This window comes from Tiliqua scincoides, chromosome 7, assembly GCF_035046505.1.
Source record: "Tiliqua scincoides isolate rTilSci1 chromosome 7, rTilSci1.hap2, whole genome shotgun sequence".
NCBI lineage: Eukaryota > Metazoa > Chordata > Lepidosauria > Squamata > Scincidae > Tiliqua > Tiliqua scincoides.
Genome location: NC_089827.1, coordinates 77,502,802 through 77,520,387, shown reverse-complemented (window position 1 = coordinate 77,520,387; position 17,586 = coordinate 77,502,802). Strand labels below are relative to the sequence as shown.

General features: G+C 45.5%; 1 protein-coding gene across 1 annotated transcript in view; it reads right to left on the bottom strand.

Moving 5' to 3' along the window:
- SRGAP1 (SLIT-ROBO Rho GTPase activating protein 1) overlaps positions 1-17,225 on the bottom strand; it is a 133,285-nt gene extending 116,060 nt beyond the window's left edge. The window contains exon 1 of the mRNA XM_066634383.1: positions 17,000-17,225. Coding sequence (XP_066490480.1) covers positions 17,000-17,066 — 67 coding nt within the window. The 5' untranslated portion in view covers positions 17,067-17,225. The remainder of the gene's footprint in view (positions 1-16,999) is intronic.
- Positions 17,226-17,586: the final 361 nt, after the last annotated feature.

Genomic DNA, 17,586 nt, shown 5'->3' with positions numbered 1-17,586 from the left:
GCCAGTGTGGGCTCCAGCGAATCTCTGGCACGTCAGAGGCTCATTGGAGACTGGGGGCTCCCTGAGGGCTGCATTGGGAGTTCTCGAAAGCCGCAAGTGGCCCCAGGGCCAGGGTTTGGGCATCCCTGCCAAAGGCCAAGAGACCCTGTGTGGCTAAACATATCTGTTATAAAACTGTGACACTATTTTTGAGGAACAGCAAAAACTGTTCATTGGATTTAAAAGTAGGTCTCTTGCTGTTACATAGGTTTAAAAGATTAACATGACAAAGATGTCAGCCTTTTTGTTGGGAGGTCTGGATTCTGTGTGCATCTGGACATAGCAAAGTGGCTTTCCAGTTATTCATCACCCTGATAGTTCAACTAAAACCTGCATTTCTAAGACCTTCACAATTTAAATTGTGCTATTTAAATTGGGCTATGTCAGATGCAAGGGAGGGCACCGGGATCCAGGTCTCTTGTTATCTGGTGCACTCCCTGGGGCATTTGGTGGGCCGCTGTGAGATACAGGAAGCTGGACTAGATGGGCCTATGGCCTGATCCAGTGGGGCTGTTCTTATGTTCTTATGTTCTTAAATCTTTTGCAGTTTGAATATTTTATTTAACTTACAAAACCCAAAATGACATATTTCAAATTGCTTTACTTCAATAAAATATATGCCGTAAGTGTGGCTGTAAAAGCTCAGGCCACAACCACTTCTCAACATGCCACCATTACAGAAAAGTGGAACCTTCTGAGGTTTGCTGAAGGGGCAATGGCTGCTGTGAGGGGTCCTTGTACAGGGAGAAGAGTGGGATAAAAATTCAGTAAATAATCAAACATGTTACAATGAACTTGCTAGGCAAAATATAAGGCTAAAACCTACAAAGCCCTAAACATCTTAACTTCTACATAGCCTAAAAAAATACCCTTGCTATGGCAGTCACCTATATACTACAACCATGATTAGCCTTTATATACAGGAAGGATAATGGAATTGTTTGCACTTAGATTGAGGCATACCTGTCATCACTATGTCCCAGTCTGATCCCTAAGAGATTTGCTGCCACCAGAGATGGAACTGAGGTCTTACCTCAAGCCTTCCCTCCAGTCTGATATTAGTCTTCATTGGGGCTATCCACAATGCCAGGGAATTGAAAGGAGTACCAACTATCTTTGATTTCACACATGCACTCACTCCCAGAGCACAGACAGCATTGGCCCAAGTGGTCCACTAGAGAGTAAGTAGGCAAATAGGGGCCCAATCCTATCCAATTTTCCAGTGCCGGTGTAGCCATGCCAATGGGGCATGCACTGCATCCTATGGTGGTGAGGCAGTCACAGAGGCCTCCTCAAGGTAAAGGTGCTGGAAAGTTGGGTAGGACTGGGCCCTGACTAACTCTTGACTTAAGCAGACAAGAAGTGTTCTTTTAAAATACAGAAGAAATAAGTGATTTGTGGGTTTCTAAATACTAAAAGATAAATCAAAAGCAGTTTCTGTTGCACGTTCCCTGCACTAAGAAATCCATTACACTGGATTAAGTGTGGAATCTCCATCATCAGAGAGGCGAGCATCCTGGGACAGCTAACTCTGCTCTTCAATGCAGCAACAAGCACTCAATCTTCAACCCAGCTTTCCCATTTTTAAGAGGGATTTAGCTTCTCTCAATAGCTAGTCCTGAGATAGGGAAAGTTATTCTAATCCCAGAATATCTCCTAAGAAACTATTATAGTGGTGAGTGGACTCAGCTAGGCAGGTGTACCCAGAACCCAGTGGGAGGCCAACTGGGACATTCCTTGCCCACTGTTCAAAAGAATGTTGAGGGAGGACCAAGCAAGGACTTCTGGATGGGTCATATTACCAGGCCCTCTGACCTAGGGAGAGAGATGTAAATGGGAAAGAATTCTTCACGGAGGACTTTAGTCAGACATTGAAAAAACAAGTTATGGCCTTCACAAAGTAAAGGCTGAAGTTCTTCAGTTTATTCCTTGAACACGTCAACAAGAACATAAGATGGTTTATTCATGTGAACCAGTTGCCAATTCTTGTCCTTTAAAGTATGTTTATAAGTAGAGATTGTAACCTACATAAAGAAAACAAACTGCTAACAGTTTGACAAAAAGATACATTTTTTAAATCAACAGCAGAAAAGCTCAAATTATGGGAAAATAGGTAGGGATCTCAATGAAATCCCCAACACCACCCTCCAACTCCCCCAAGTTCAGTCACATAATGGCCCCATACTGCCTTCTTTAGAGAAAGGTACCAAGAAACAGGGAGGTAGATCTGGTCTCACTGTAATTCAAACACTGAAAGAATTTACAAATAATTTATTTCCATTTTGTTGTGGGGTTTCTTTTGCGAGTTTGCTATACTTGTCGCATATTATGAAGGTCTGCCTATTTATAGTCACAAGGTTTCTTTTCCATCTCCCCCTATGTTAAATGGAAACTGCTTTAAAGGAGAAGCAATTTCACACTCCATTTCTTGCTTGGTTATAGAATCAACCAATGATGTATCATAGTCTACCTCACAAGCAATAGTCCCCATCCTGAAGGTGATCACTTTTTTGTACATTCCAAAAACTCATACCACTATGTAAGGACTGGGCTCTAGCATCAGCTTTTGCATCAACTGGTTTAAACATTACATAGAAGTAGAGAGAAAGGCAGATAACCCTTCTTCCCCAACATCTGCTGCCAGTGATGATCCAGTGCCAACCCAGAGCCAGGACCACAAGATTGCCCTCCCAAGGAAAAGTCCCCTCCCATACTGGCTGCATCCTGAGGCCTTCTAAGATCTCCGGAAGGCCTTAGAAAGGTACTTCAGGATTTTCGGGGGAAACCGGGCAGCATGCAGCCTCACGAGCCCTAAGAAGACCTCCGGATTAACTGGTAGGGTTAACATTCTTGCTTAACTGAAGAACTGGACATGCAGGTAACCAACCTGCAGAGAGAAAACTAACTGAATGTTAACAGAAAGCAGGAACTGTCCTGCTTTCTGTCAGTCTCCCCAGCATAAAGGCTGGTTGCCTGCACGTCTGGCTCTTCAGTTAAACAAGAATGTGCCTTTCTTAACAAAAAACACCCATGCTTCCATAGCTGCTTAAGAAAAACAAATATAACAGGTGGTTCAGGGGGGTCCCTGAAGGAAACTGGTGGTTCAGGGGGGTTCCCCCATTTAAGTGAAACCGTGGATACTGGATTCGTGGATACACCTATAATTACTGATCAATGCTAAAAGCTACCTCAAAAATGGAACATTTCTGTTTACAATTAGTAACTTTCAATCTGGGCCAACTGAGAATCGCATAGCATGTAGGAAGCTGGTCAAATCCCGGTCCATTCAAATCCAGATGAGCTCTGGTACACTGGTGAGCCGCAAAAACTCTGCAGATGTGCCATGGGAGTTTGGGGAAAGGTCACTTATTAGTAAGGCCATTGGGGGATGTGAGCCCCCAACCAGCAGCATGGTGTGCCTTTGTCAATTGTCAAAAAACTGATGGCATGACTTGACCATTTTAGTACCTTGTCAATGTCCTCAAGACGAAAAAGCCTGAAAATTACTGCCTTAGGCAAACTGTGTCTCCAGTATCAGTGTCTGCCTCCAACCCCAATCTGTAATATGGGGTAGTGCCAGCCTGTTGTGCGGGGTTGTTTTGAGGATTGCCGAGACAATGTGTGTTAAGTACTTTGAAGACATTATGAGAAACGGAATTCTGCAATCTATATATTTGATTATATTTCGTCATTCATAATGTTCATGCTTTGCAAATTCATAATGTATGTCTAATTATGTTTTATTGTATTTCTATATAATTTTGAGTGTAGAAAAATTATTTAACACTATTTTAAATAATTTACACTCAATATTTGATTAACAGTACGCAGACAAAAAAAAACCCCAATTAAATCCATCCAGCCTTTTGCTCATCACTGTTTATTCAAGGTAAAGCCAAGTATAAGTAACTATAAGCAACTGAGTGCAAACCTATTCCTATTTACTCAGAAGCAAGTAGCGCTGTGTGCAATGGGGCTTACTCCCCGGTAAGTGTAGGATTGTAGCCTGAGTGACATAAGTAGTGGCTATGAGAAGGAGCTGAAACTTGAGGCTCAAATCTCACCTCTGCCATGAACTCACTAGGAGGCCTTAGATAAGCCATCCCCCCCTTTAGCCTCAGTGTTCCGCAACTGCAATATAGGGATAATAATTAATACTATAGTGGGTTGCTGTAAGGTCAACAGCAAAGATAAAACATGTGATGCGCCTTACACATTCAGAAAATGCTATACAAAATGTTAAGTAACCCTGTGCACTCCCTGGCACAAGAAACAAAGAAAACACACATACAACAAGCACAGTTGATTCTGTTGTGTGTGTGTTGTTTTTTTTAAATTAAGTAAATAATCACCAATTGGCTTTACACAGGACTGCAAAGTTCACATCCAGCATAAAAGACAGATCTACAATACAGATTGTACAATTGTTATTCTACAATAGGAACATGCATGTGGGCACAGTGATGAATGAAACTTGCATGGAGCAGGAAGACAGCAAACCGTGAAAGCTCATGCAAACCATAAACACAACTGTGAAATCCTACACACTACAACAGGGGTGCTCACACTTTTTTGGCTCGAGAGCTACTTTGAAACCCAGCAAGGCCCGGAGATCTACCAGAGTTTTTTTACAATGTTCGCGCCATCATAACATATAACATTTATGTGTACAATGTATGTTGGTGTACCTTGCATAACCGCATGAGCCAATATTGCACAACACAACATAATTAACTATAATCATTTTTTGTAATTACTTGAGTTTACTTTGATGACTTGCACTGAAGTGAATCAGCCAAGGATGCATAGTCCGGACAGTAGCTGCTGACAGCCAGCCTCAAGCACACTTCCAAATGTTCATCAGTCATGGTGGAACTTAATGATCTTCATGTAGGAAAAGGCTGACTCACATAAATAAGTGGAGCTCTTCCTGCCTCAGGTGCTCTTATATCCCTGAGGGCCCTATTGCCTTCAAATGGCTGCAGCTATGCAGCACACTCTGCTGGATGCCCAGGCCTTACCCTTAAAGGGGCCTCTGCTGACACCACATCTACCTCCTCACCAGATCTTCCTCAATTCCAATACAAGTGGGGGGGGGGGAACAGATCTCTATACAGACCAGTGCAAAAACAGGGGAAAGGTGTGGGGGAGGGAAGATCTCTATATAGACATCACAGCAAGACCAGTGCAAAACCCCTTGCACACAGAACCAACAGATGGAAGTGGGGGGGGGGCAGATCTCCATACATACCAGTGCAAAAACAGGGGAAAGGTGTGGGGGAGGGAAGATCTCTATATAGACATCACAGCAAAACCAGTGCAAAACCCCTTGCACACAGAACCAACAGATGGAAGTTGGGGGGGGGGGCAGATCTCCATACATACCAGTGCAAAAACAGGGGAAAGGTGTGGGGGAGGGAAGATCTCTGTATAGACATCACAGCAAGACCAGAGCAATACCCCTTGCACACAGAACCAACAGATGGAAGTTGGGGGGGGGCAGATCTCCATACATACCAGTGCAAAAACAGGGGAAAGGTAAGTCAGTCCCAGTAGAGTCAACGGGGCTCACTCCCAGGGATGTGAGGACAGGAGAGAAACCTGCCAGCGGCTCCTCTCCAGGTCTACTCACGAGTCAGCCCCAGTAGAGTCAACGGGGCTCACTCCCAGGAATGCATGGACAGGAGAGAAGCCTGCCAGCGGCTCCTCTCCCAGGGAGGAGCCTGCCAGGGGCTCACTCCCTGGGCTCACTTGGCTCACTCCCTGGGCTCCCTGGACTCACTCCCTGGGCTCACAAGCCTGCCAGGGGCTCACTCCCAGGGATGCGTGGACGGGAGAAAAGCCTGCCAATGGCTCCTCTCCAGGTCTACTCACGAGTCAGCCTCAGTAGAGTCAAAGGGGCTCACTCCCAGGAATGCATGGACGGGAGAGAAGCCTGCGATCGACTCATTTTGCCTTGATTGACCAGTCGATCGAGATTGACATATTGAGCACTCCTGCACTACAAGACAAGACATTCATTCGATTCATTCCTGTCCTGCATAAGACTTGGGTTGGCAGCCTTGAGGCTCTGGGTACCACACCCCATCAATAATCTCCCCCAAGCCATTCTGGAACTCTCTTATTAGCACTCTGCCAGGCTCTCCAGAAGGGAATTAAAGATTTAGAGAATTCTCATTTACCAAATGTTTCAGTGACTTTAACCTCTTGACCCAATGTGGCTAGCTGACCCATTAACATTATTAAAATCAATTGAATGGGTAAAAGGTCTTGCAGAACCAAACTCCACTTTGCACAGGGCAGCAACTACTTCACACTGCACTCAGCCCAGCATGCTTATGTTAGCCGCTCACACACCATGCAGGATAACCAGCTCTTTAATGAGCAGTACACTGCTCTGAAATGGGGCTTGATTTGTGGTCACTTTCTCTAAACTAGGCAGTATGTACAATACAGATACGAGCGGCTTGAAAGCATATATAAATACATTTCTTGATGAGCTGCAGGATTCCCCCCCCCCCATCAAGTATAATAAAGAAATCAGTAAGGGAAAGGGAAAACCTCAGCTTGCCAATTCTCAGGATTTCATACTAATTATTCATTAAGAAACATCAATATACACTGCCCGGCAGCATTCTTGGAGGCCCTACTTAGACTCAAAACATGGACTGTGGTTTCAAGCTGATCCTACATAAGAAAAATTATTCCTGTCACAATATCTTGAGAGAATCTGGCTTAAAAATAAATGAAACTTGAAGGCACACCTAGGCATGTCTACTCAGAAGCAGATCCCATTGCTTTACTCCCAAGAAAAAGGTGTATAGGATTGCAGACTTTGAGCCCAATCCTATGCCTGTTTATGCAGAAGTGAGTCCCATTATAGTCAATGGAATTTACTCCCAGGAAAGTGTGGATAGAATTGCAGCCATTGTCTTTAATGTGTGTGTCACATATGTATGAGATATAAGTTTTCTTGATTTATCTAATCCACAAGTGTGTAACAACATTCATCTGAAAGTGTGTCAAATCTCAAAGTAAGATATCTTGAAGGAATGAAGAAGGAATCTGAAACCACACATTTTTAGTACATATACCAGAACGTTTATTATCTGCATTTTGAAATAACCAAAAGCTACAATATTACAACTAACTGTGCAGATGTTCCCATAACAAATGTGCACCCTTTATGTTCTCGCGCATAATTTGGCCATGAGAGATTGTATCTTGTATCCTTTTGACAATTATACTTCCAAGATTTATTTTGTAAACTGCCTTGAGGACCCTTAAGTAGGGTAGAAAGGCAGGGTATAAATTCCTTAAATAAATATAAGATTTAGTATGTGTTAACTCTTTATAGCAATATACTGGACACCAGGTCACTGCTATACCTTGTATATCTTATTTTGGAGTTTCTGTACATAAAATTTTTTTACAGTTAAACACTGAGGTTACAGAACAGCGATCATTAACAAATTCACCAGGATTTTTCATGGTCCGACCAACAACTTCAGATAGTTCCATCACTATAAAAGTAGTAGTTCTGTAGTTGACAAAAACCTGAACAATTTTTGAAATGCTAATCAAAGCAACCTGCACATATAAGTTTATCCACTCAATTTTTCTTTGACTCTGCAGTCACTTGGCAGAGGACTGAAAATATTCCTTTTCATGTCCTTTCCTTACCATGAAAGCCAGTTTCCCATCTTCACTTCATACTCAAAAGCATCCACAAGCCACTTAAATTGCTGCCATCAAAAATCCTACACAGCTGTTATCTGGACAATGCATCAGCATGAATCCTTTTTGAGTAAGAGTATTTGGAAATTATGCAATAATTTGCAGACCACAGGCACTTAAATTCATCTTTAGACTTTCTTCACATCTTATACTTTTTAAAGAGATATAGGCAAGTGTGCAGGGCACAAACACATCTGGTAGCCACTGGGGAAAACAGGGTGCTGGAACTGATAGACCTCTGGTCACATTCAGCAGGGTTCTTGGGTTCCTAGGACAGTGCACATCTGCAGAACTCCAGAGCAAATGCTGCATCTGTTCAAGAGCCTGAATGCACAATTTATATGAATCTATTGTACTCATTTATTTCCCCACTGTGGCTAAACATGGCGTGTTGCAATTACTACTTCATGGAAGTCACCATCTGGTAAATCAGCAACATTTGTAGTAATTCCAAACATGGTTTACAAGAAGTGCCACATCAGAGAAACCAATTACAGCATCTTTCTTGTAAACTATTGTTTTTGCTCTCTACGACATTTTTATGAAGAGAATCTTTTTTTTAAGTCACTCTGCTCACGAGCAGTGCATGTTTCCGAGCCATCCACAGAACTAAAATGACTACTTGCAGTTGTACTTAGGGACATTAGTGGACCACAAGGAACACTGATAAGATGACCACAAGTAGGCAGAACCTTGGGATTTACTCCAAGGGTCCTCTTACCTGAAAATCATCTCATAAGCATGAACTCTTTTGGGAAATGTGAACGTGATGGTCATGTTCCCTGCTGAACTCACAAATCATATAGCCATTTGCACCCATCTTCCCCTCAATCCTACTACTTGGATTCAAGTTCCTTGTGCTATACATGCTTACCCTAGATGGGCACCTGGATAGGACCAGGCTGCTGGCCAGAGCATGCTGCAACAGCAGAAGACACTTCAACTGTCGCAAAAGGCCACCAACAGCATGTGGAGTGCTCCCCTGGCAGCCATTTTGGGAGCACTGCTGCAAAAGGTAGCAGCATTCTATGGCCATTGCTGGTTCCCATCATACACTCCAGAGCAGGTATGACAGTTGGACAGGGGGTAGGAGCAGGGGTGGGGAGATTGTGGAAGGGGTGCATCCAGCTGGTCAGGATGGTGTGCAACAGATCCTATCTCCTTTTTCAGTAGCCTCCCCAACCCTTTCACCTGCTTGTACTTGCACCAGCAATGTTAACGGGAAAGAGATTTAGGAACAATACAAAATGACTGAGTAATGCCGTGGCTCAAATGAATCCCCTAAAGTTCTGTCTTCCGGGGACACATGTGGAAAAGTAAGAGCTGGATGCCAGTTTTGAACTTGAAATTTACTGAAAGAAACCAACATAAATTACAGTGCCAGTTTTGCGTCAATAATTGCTAAGAACCGTTTCACTTTTCCCCCCAAGCATTATTATTACCGGCTTAACAAAAATTGAAATTGTTTATGTATCTTGTCTTTGTCCTGTTCATAAAGTTAACTTTGCAACTGGCAGATGGAGATTTGTGCCAAATCAGAACTGTTACTTAGTGAGAAGCTTAAGTATTTCAGTACAAACTCATTTTCCCCCTGGGGGCTGGGGATAAGAATTGGCCCTCAGTTTGGCTGTACTTGTTGTAAGAGGTGACTAAACAGACACCAGGTAGATGGGACTCCTTAGCCTGGGAAGGCAGCTCATCTGAGAGAAGGAAAACTCTGATCCCAAACCTCTACTGCCTTGTGGCTACATCCAGTTATGGAAAAGGCTTCATGAGTCAACCTCAAGGCAAAATCCGGAGCTGGACTCCCAAAGTTTTCTGAGACTGAAGGATGCCAACAACAAACTCATTTCCAATTCTAAAACATAAAGTACAATTTTAATGTAGCAAAAAACTCAGACTCTCGGCGTCTGAGACAACAGCTATGTCTCTCGCCCATAAGACATACTCATAAGGAAAGTCATAGTTCTGCTGCTCACACATCTACAATAAGCATTATCAAATTTTCCCTTCAACACTGGTTTGCTTTCGAGAAGTAGAATACAAACCAAATGTCAAATACTAGCATTATGTTAAAAAGCAAAAAGAAAGAACAATGTGAAATTAGGAAAATAATTTATGTTTGAAAAGCTGTAATTAGAGTAATTCCCCTAGGGGCTGGGGATAAGAATAGGCCCTCAGTTTGGCTGTACTTGTCATAAGAGACAACTAAACAGCCACTGGGTAGATGGGACTCCTTAGCCTGGGAAGGCAGCTCATCTGAGAGAAGGAAAACTCTGATCCCAAACCTCCACTGCCTTGTGGCTACATCCAGCTAGGGAAAAGGCTTCAGGAGTCAACCTCGAGGCAAAATCCGGAGCCAGAGTCCCTGAGGTAGTTCATGGCTGAACACAGTCACGTTTTGGCAACTCCTGCAACGCCGCTGGAACCAACCGTACTGACTTCTGCCTTTCCATTGGACCATTCCAGCGATGTGGAGGGGGGGATTTGCTGCATGGGTAACAGTATCCTCCATATCTACCTTACCCAGACTTTGTGCACCGCAGAGGACACTGTTCCGGAACCACTATTCACAGTGCGATACCATAGTCTTTCGAGACTGAAGGATGCCAACTGAATGAGAGTAAGTTATCCCAACATGTGGTTTTCATCCATATGAACCCTAAATCAATGGACTACCACACTATGTGCTACAACATATCAGGGCAAACATAAGCAGAAACACATTCACCTCCTTGAATGGAGGAATGTGCGAGCTCCTCCTAAGCAGCTTCTGGAACTTGCAAGTTCCCTTCTTCACAGCATGTATCGGAAAGTAGAAAAAAAAGCCACATGCACAACGTGGTACAAATTGGTACCATGGCTCTGACCTCCCTCCCTCATTTGAAAAACAACATATCTGCCATTCAAACAAGCGTTCACATGATGACACTAGGGAAAATTACTGAAGGTTGCTGAAATCTTCACTGCTAAGAAACCTGCTGGCTCTGGCTTGACCACAATACACATTCCTAGATATGCGCTTCTTCATAACATCCTTTGTTTACAGGCTCTGGGCGAAGACTCAGCAACTGGCCCACTCTGGTGTGCCAGTGGGGGGGCAGCAGGTTTGCCATGTTACCAAGGCTAAGCTCAGCGCCTGTGTAGATAACCACTACAGTCCATAGAGTTACATCTGAACTGGGTCTCTGACTAATAACAACCATTTATCATGCAGCGGAATTTGACTGGACTTACGGAAAACATTCAATCAATAATAAAAAAACTACAACAATAAAGCTAAATACAGATAAAAACACTAAAATAGACTAAACATCAGTGCACAGCATAGCATTTAAGACTAGTTTTACACATTATGGCCACCTCATGGAGAGTACTTTACATAGCTTCACATAATAGCCATTACCAAATGTTAGCTGTGTACATGCATAAACCACTTTATCCATAATAATTTCATCTTATTTATCATATCCATTATTCAGAATAATATTCACTATGCCACTGTAACCCTCTTTTTTTGGAAGTTCATCACATCCTGGTGAAAACTGCCAAATCAGCAGCATCAACTGCTGAACAAACAGAGTATGTAACATAGTAAGAGCTACCACAGTGAGTAATTTAGAGCAGCTTGCACACGGCTGTAACATATTAACTCATCCACAGAAGTATAATCATCGGTTCTCTGTAAAGATGAATAGACAAAGTAAGAACTCAAGAGCTTATTCTAACCCACAGGGTGGGTAAACTTAGAACAGTTAAAGCCCTGGAATGACAACTTTTTTGCTTACAGTATCTGAAAATAATGGCACTTCCTTTTATTCATTCTTCGGAACTGTTTCACTAAAAGCACAAGCCTATGCATGTCTACTCAAAAGTAAGTCCCATTTATTTCAGTGGGAACAACTCTCCAATAAGTGTGTACAGGATTGTCACCTAAATTGCCCAACCATCTCTTAATGGTATTTAACCCATTTCTGCCCAGCCTACACGTGTACACATTTGATCCCTGTTGTGTATATGCAATGGTGGGCAGAAATGGCTTAAGGCACATGCCCTCAACTTGTTTTGAGGACCGTTTTGTTAGTTCTTTAATTAAGAATGAATCCACACATTTCTTTTTAATTTTCTTTCCAAGTCAAAATGCAACTTGAAAAAAGTTAAAACTAAAGCAGCAATCTTAAACTCATTTCTGGAGAGCAAGACCTACTGAACACAATCAGACATACATCCTAGTCAAAATGCATAGTATGGCGCTGTAATAGGTCTTGTGAAACTCCACTGACATTAAAGACTGAACACAGCTAATCATGTTCAGATCTCACAGACATAGTTTATGTATTCTAATTCTGCAAATGGTGTAAACAGATTATCAATCACTTTGAAGTCTTTTTACATGTTCTTCCAGCAAAACATTGTTTCTTTGTTACAAATTAACAAGAGTCCCATTCATGCTGTTCTCCCTGAAATCTGCTTCAAATTTACCAAGACACCTTGAAAACACAGCCAACCTGCCTGAAGACTTATTTTGACAGGCAGTTTCGCTTTATTAGTCTCACAGCTCAACTCTGCATAGAATTGCAGCTTTATAAACTTTGGACTCAACTCAGAGACATTCACAATTATTCAAACATAACTAGCCATCTCTGGATGGTGGTGTGAAAATACTCAGAAGTATGTCCCAATAGGGCAGATAAGGATTGAGGCATAATTGCTGAATGGCTGCTTAATTTACAGCACACACTAATGCATGTATACTCAGAAGTCAGTCTCATTGTGTTCAATGGGGTTTACTCTCAGGAAACTGCATATAGGATTGGAGCCTCAGATAGCTCCTGTCAACCATGGGGAAGGCGAAATGTGAGCTAGAATAGGCTGGGAAAGGTGCACGAAGCACTGTTTCCCAGATGAGGAGGAAGGAAGGGGAGGGAAAACAGTTATGGAAGTAGACTTTCATTCACTCACATGCTCAGGAGGGGAGCATCATATACAGCATCTCTCTCTCATAAGTGTGACCTCCCCAGCCACACAGCACAGCTCCCCTCACCTCCGGAGGACTGAAGGGCCTCTGAAACTGAGGAGTTTCCTTATCTGGTTTCTGGAATGCAACCCCCTCCCCCCCCGGATAATGTGGGAGGCCCAGATTTGCACATCTTAGGATACATCCCTGAACATTTTCTACATTAAAGGGTCAAACATGTATCACAAGCACTCTAGTTATACTTACAAAGACTCAAACAGCTACAGTAGTTTCTTGATGACAGGCTAGTTTAAAAGCAGCAGGGTATTATCAGAAGACAGTTTCTAATGATGAGTTGTATCATAATCTTGACTTGTGTGAATAAAAGGCACTTTTATCCATGCAAGAGGGAGGACTGATGATTAAGAACATAAGAAGAGCCCCGCTGGATCAGGCCAAAGGCCCATCTAGTCCAGCTTCCTGTATCTCACAATGGCCCACCAAATGTATCCTTAACCTTGCTGGTTAAGGATTACCAACTCCCCTCTCCCTCAGCAGCTTCCCATGTCACATCTCATGTTGCTCCAATGAGTCCCCTAAACCTATTTTCAGAGCCTGTAAGGGGCTGCAGTGGGAGGAGGGTATGAAAACTTCCTTCCATGAGCAGCAAGGTTAAGGATACAGCCAAATGTGTATCATACACTAGATCTGACTACACAATGCATGTTGAAAGTAGTAAAGAATGTGTTCAAATTGCAATAAAAAAGGTTCATCACATGCACTTACTATAACATACAGAGTCTTAATACAGCCTAAACTGGTTTCCAGCCACCAGACCATGGAACATGACCAACAAATACCAGAAAACATGAACAAGCACATCAACAGAAGAAAGGTCTTGTTTGTTTCCAACAAGCATTTCTACACAAAAGCTTCCAGTCAGGAATCCAGAATGTAATAAAGTTAGAACAAGAGGGTTTGTTCTTTGAATTCTGACTTCTGAGCTGCCTGTGATGGAGCAGGAGAAAGATCTTGGGGGGCTGGTGGACAGCTTGATGAAAGTGCCAACCCAATGTGTGGTGGCAGTGAAAAAGGCTAATTCCATGCTTGGGATCATTAGATAAAGTATTGAGACTAAAACAGCTAATATTATGCCATTGTGCAAATCAAAGGCAAAGCCACATCTGGAGTATTGCATATAGACCTGGTCACCAAATCTCAGAGAGGATATAGTGGAACTGAAAAAGGAACAGAGTGACCAAAACTATTTCTGGACTGAGTGCTGGGAGAGTCAGAAGAGATGAAAGAAAATATTTCTTTACCCAGGGTATAATTAATTTGTGGGACTCCTTGCCATAGGTTGTGATGATGGCATCTGGCCTACATGCCTTTAAAAGAGGAGTTAACAGATCGATGGAAGAACTGGCCATCACTGGTTACAAGCCCTGATGAATATGTGCAACCTCTTGGTTCTAGAAACAGGCTGTCTCATAAGGCCAGATGCAAGGGAGTGATGCAGTGATCTTGTTGTCTTGTGTGCTCCCCAAGACATCTGGTGGGCCACTGTGAGATACAGGAAGCTGAACTCATTAGGTCTTTGACCTGACCCTGCAGGGCTCTTAGGAAAGTGTTACTCTTCTACAATGTTGTAACATAACTAGGGAGGCACAGAAAACAGAACAATCAAGAGAAATACAGTCAAGGTGCAGTATCAAAAAGGCAAGATGGTGTTTTTCTTTACGGTCAAAAGACTGAGTTTAGAAGGTTACTGAACATTCCTAAGTACAGATGGTCTCCACCAGCAGTTCTATATATACAGGACAGAGCTGTAAGTCCGTTGACCACTTTCCCTTCTTTGAACTGATGCCTAACTGGTCTGAAATATGTTCTGCCAGTTAGAGAAACAGAACTCCCCAGACACCTTAATGGGCTCTGCAAAGCAAAATTAAGCACTACGCAGCAACTGAGGTCCATGTTGCGAGAGGTGCAAAACCAGATAGCATAAAACCAGTTTCCACTTCAAGATGAAGTCCAGAATTACTCTGGACATGCCGGCAGAGGAAGATTATGCAGATCAAAGACTCTCCTGGCCCCCGTTTTCCTTTCCATTCCATTAAATACTAGTTTTTATCATCTGAATGACTCTGTGATGAGTCTCCACCTGGACATTAGAGCCCTAAGTATCACCTAAAATGGTTTTGTTCAGCCCCATGACACACGTTTTTATGGCTTTATTGCACTTGTAATCAGGGTGATTAGGTGATACAAGGGTGAATTTTAACCCACCCATTTGAATCCATCAGGGACATGCGGTGGGTGGGGAGGCAGGTGAGGCAGAGCCTCCCCACTGGAGTCCTTTGAGTGCAAGCACTGCCAACCCATGCACAGAGCCACAGTGGCGGTGCTTTTCAGAGGACTCCAGGGGAAGGCTCTGCCTCCCACCCACCGCACATCCTTGGAGTCCCTGCAGATTCTGGGGGGTGGGGTTGTTGGGGCTGTGTCCCACTGACTGACTGCAGGCACGTGGACCTGATCCCAGGTTGGTCAGCAACAGCACAGCACCCTCCAGGCTGACTGTCAGGACTCCAGGGTCTCAGAGCAGAGCCTCCAGCCTGCAAAGCAAACGCTCTTCCACAGCGCCTCCTCCAGGCAGGGTCTTCTGGCCCAGGGGGCATCATAAGAACATAAGAACAGCCCCACTGGATCAGGCCATAGGCCCATCTAGTCCAGCTTCCTGTATCTCACAGCGGCCCCACCAAATGCCCCAGGGAGCACACCTGATGACAAGAGACCTGCATCCTGGTGCCCTCCCTTGCATCTGACATATCCCATTTCTAAAATCAGGAGGTTGCACATATGCATCATGGCTTGTACCCTGTAATGGATTTTTCCTCCAGAAACTTGTCCAATCCCCTTTTAAAGGCATCTAGGCCAGATGCCATCACCACATCCTGTGGCAACGAGTTCCACAGACCAACGACACGCTGAGTAAAGAAATATTTTCTTTTGTCTGTCCTAACTCTCCCAACACTCAATTTTAGTGGATGTCCCCGGTTCTGGTGTTATGTGAGAGTGTAAAGAGCATCTCCCTATCCACTCTGACCATCCCCTGCATAATTTTGTATGTCTCAATCATGTCCCCCCTCAGGCGCCTCTTTTCTAGGCTGAAGAGGCCCAAACGCCGTCGCCTTTCCTCATAAGGAAGGTGCCCCAGCCCAGTAATCATCTTAGTCGCTCTCTTTTGCACCTTTTCCATTTCCACTATGTCTTTTTTGAGATGTGGCGACCAGAACTGGACACAATACTCCAGGTGTGGCCTTACCATCGATTTGCACAACGGCATTATAATATTAGCCGTTTTGTTCTCAATACCCTTCCTGATGATCCCAAGCATAGAATTGGCCTTCTTCACTGCCGCCGCACATTGGGTCGACACTTTCATCGACCTGTCCACCACCACCCCAAGATCTCTCTCCTGATCTGTCACAGACAGCTCAGAACCCATCAGCCTGTATGTGAAGTTTTGATTTTTTGCCCCAATGTGCATGACTTTACACTTACTGACATTGAAGCGCATCTGCCATTTTGCTGCCCATTCTGCCAGTCTGGAGAGATCCTTCTGGAGCTCCTCACAATCACTTCTGGTCTTTACCACTCGGAAAAGTTTGGTGTCGTCTGCAAACTTAGCCACTTCACTGCTCAACCCTGTCTCCAGGTCATTTATGAAGAGGTTGAAAAGCACCGGTCCCAGGACAGATCCTTGGGGCACACCGCTTTTCACCTCTCTCCATTGTGAAAATTGCCCATTGACACCCACTCTCTGCTTCCTGGCCTCCAACCAGTTCTCGGTCCAGGAGAGGACCTGCCCTCTAACTCCCTGGCTGCGGAGCTTCCTCAGCAGCCTCCGGCGACAGCGCCTTGCGAGGGTCCAGACACCCCACGTCCACGGGTCTCCCGCATCCACAGCCTGCCGCCCTTTCAGAGAACTGCGAAGGGTTCGCGAGGCGAGACCCGCCCTGAGGGGAGCCCGGCTGCTTCTCCCTCAGCGAGGCCTGCGCGCCTTCGTGCGCTGAGATTCCCGCCCCGCGCCCGTCTCCTCAGAGGCCAGTCCCCCGGCGCTGCGCGGGGCTCACTCCCGGGGCGGCGAGGGGGCAGCCTTGGGCCGACCCCCCGCAGGTCCCTCAGAAGTAAGCCGGTCACGGGCAGGGGCTTCCTCCGGGCCGAGGCGCCGGAGCCCGAGAGCAGACGCGGCAGGGCCGCCCTTACCTTTCACTTGCGCCTCGTACTCGGCCACGATCTCTTTGTCCTTCCTGCCTCTGCCGGGCGCGGACATGGTGCCGGCGGCGTCCGGGGGCGCGGGCCTTCAGGCTAAGCCCGGGGCCGGCTCCATCTCCTTCGGGGCTCCTCGCGGGCCAGGTGCGCGCGGAGCGGGACTCCCGCGGGGCCGCCCAGCAGCCGCAGCCAGAGCCTCGCCCGCCTGCAACAAAGTTCTGCGCGCACCGCCGGCCCCGCCCCGCCCCGCCCCCTCGCGCCGCCTCCCCTGCTGGCCCCGCCCGGCCCGCGCAGCTGCAGCGCCTTCCTCTCCTCTCGTCTCCTCTCCCGCGACCTCCGAGGCGCCGCCGCCTCGCCGCCCGCCCAGGAGCATCCCTCGCCTCGGGCGTCCTCCCGCCCCGCCCCCTCGCCGCTCGCGCGTGGCCGAGGGGCAGGCGCTGGGAAGCCCCGTACGGGGGTCCGCTGCCCGTCGCGGCACGTGTGCGGCGCTCCCCGGCCCCCCCCAGACGCTGCCGGAGGCCGGGGAGAGCGGCACGGGCTCGGCCTGCCGCCTAGGCTCCACCGCGCAGCCTTCAGCCCTG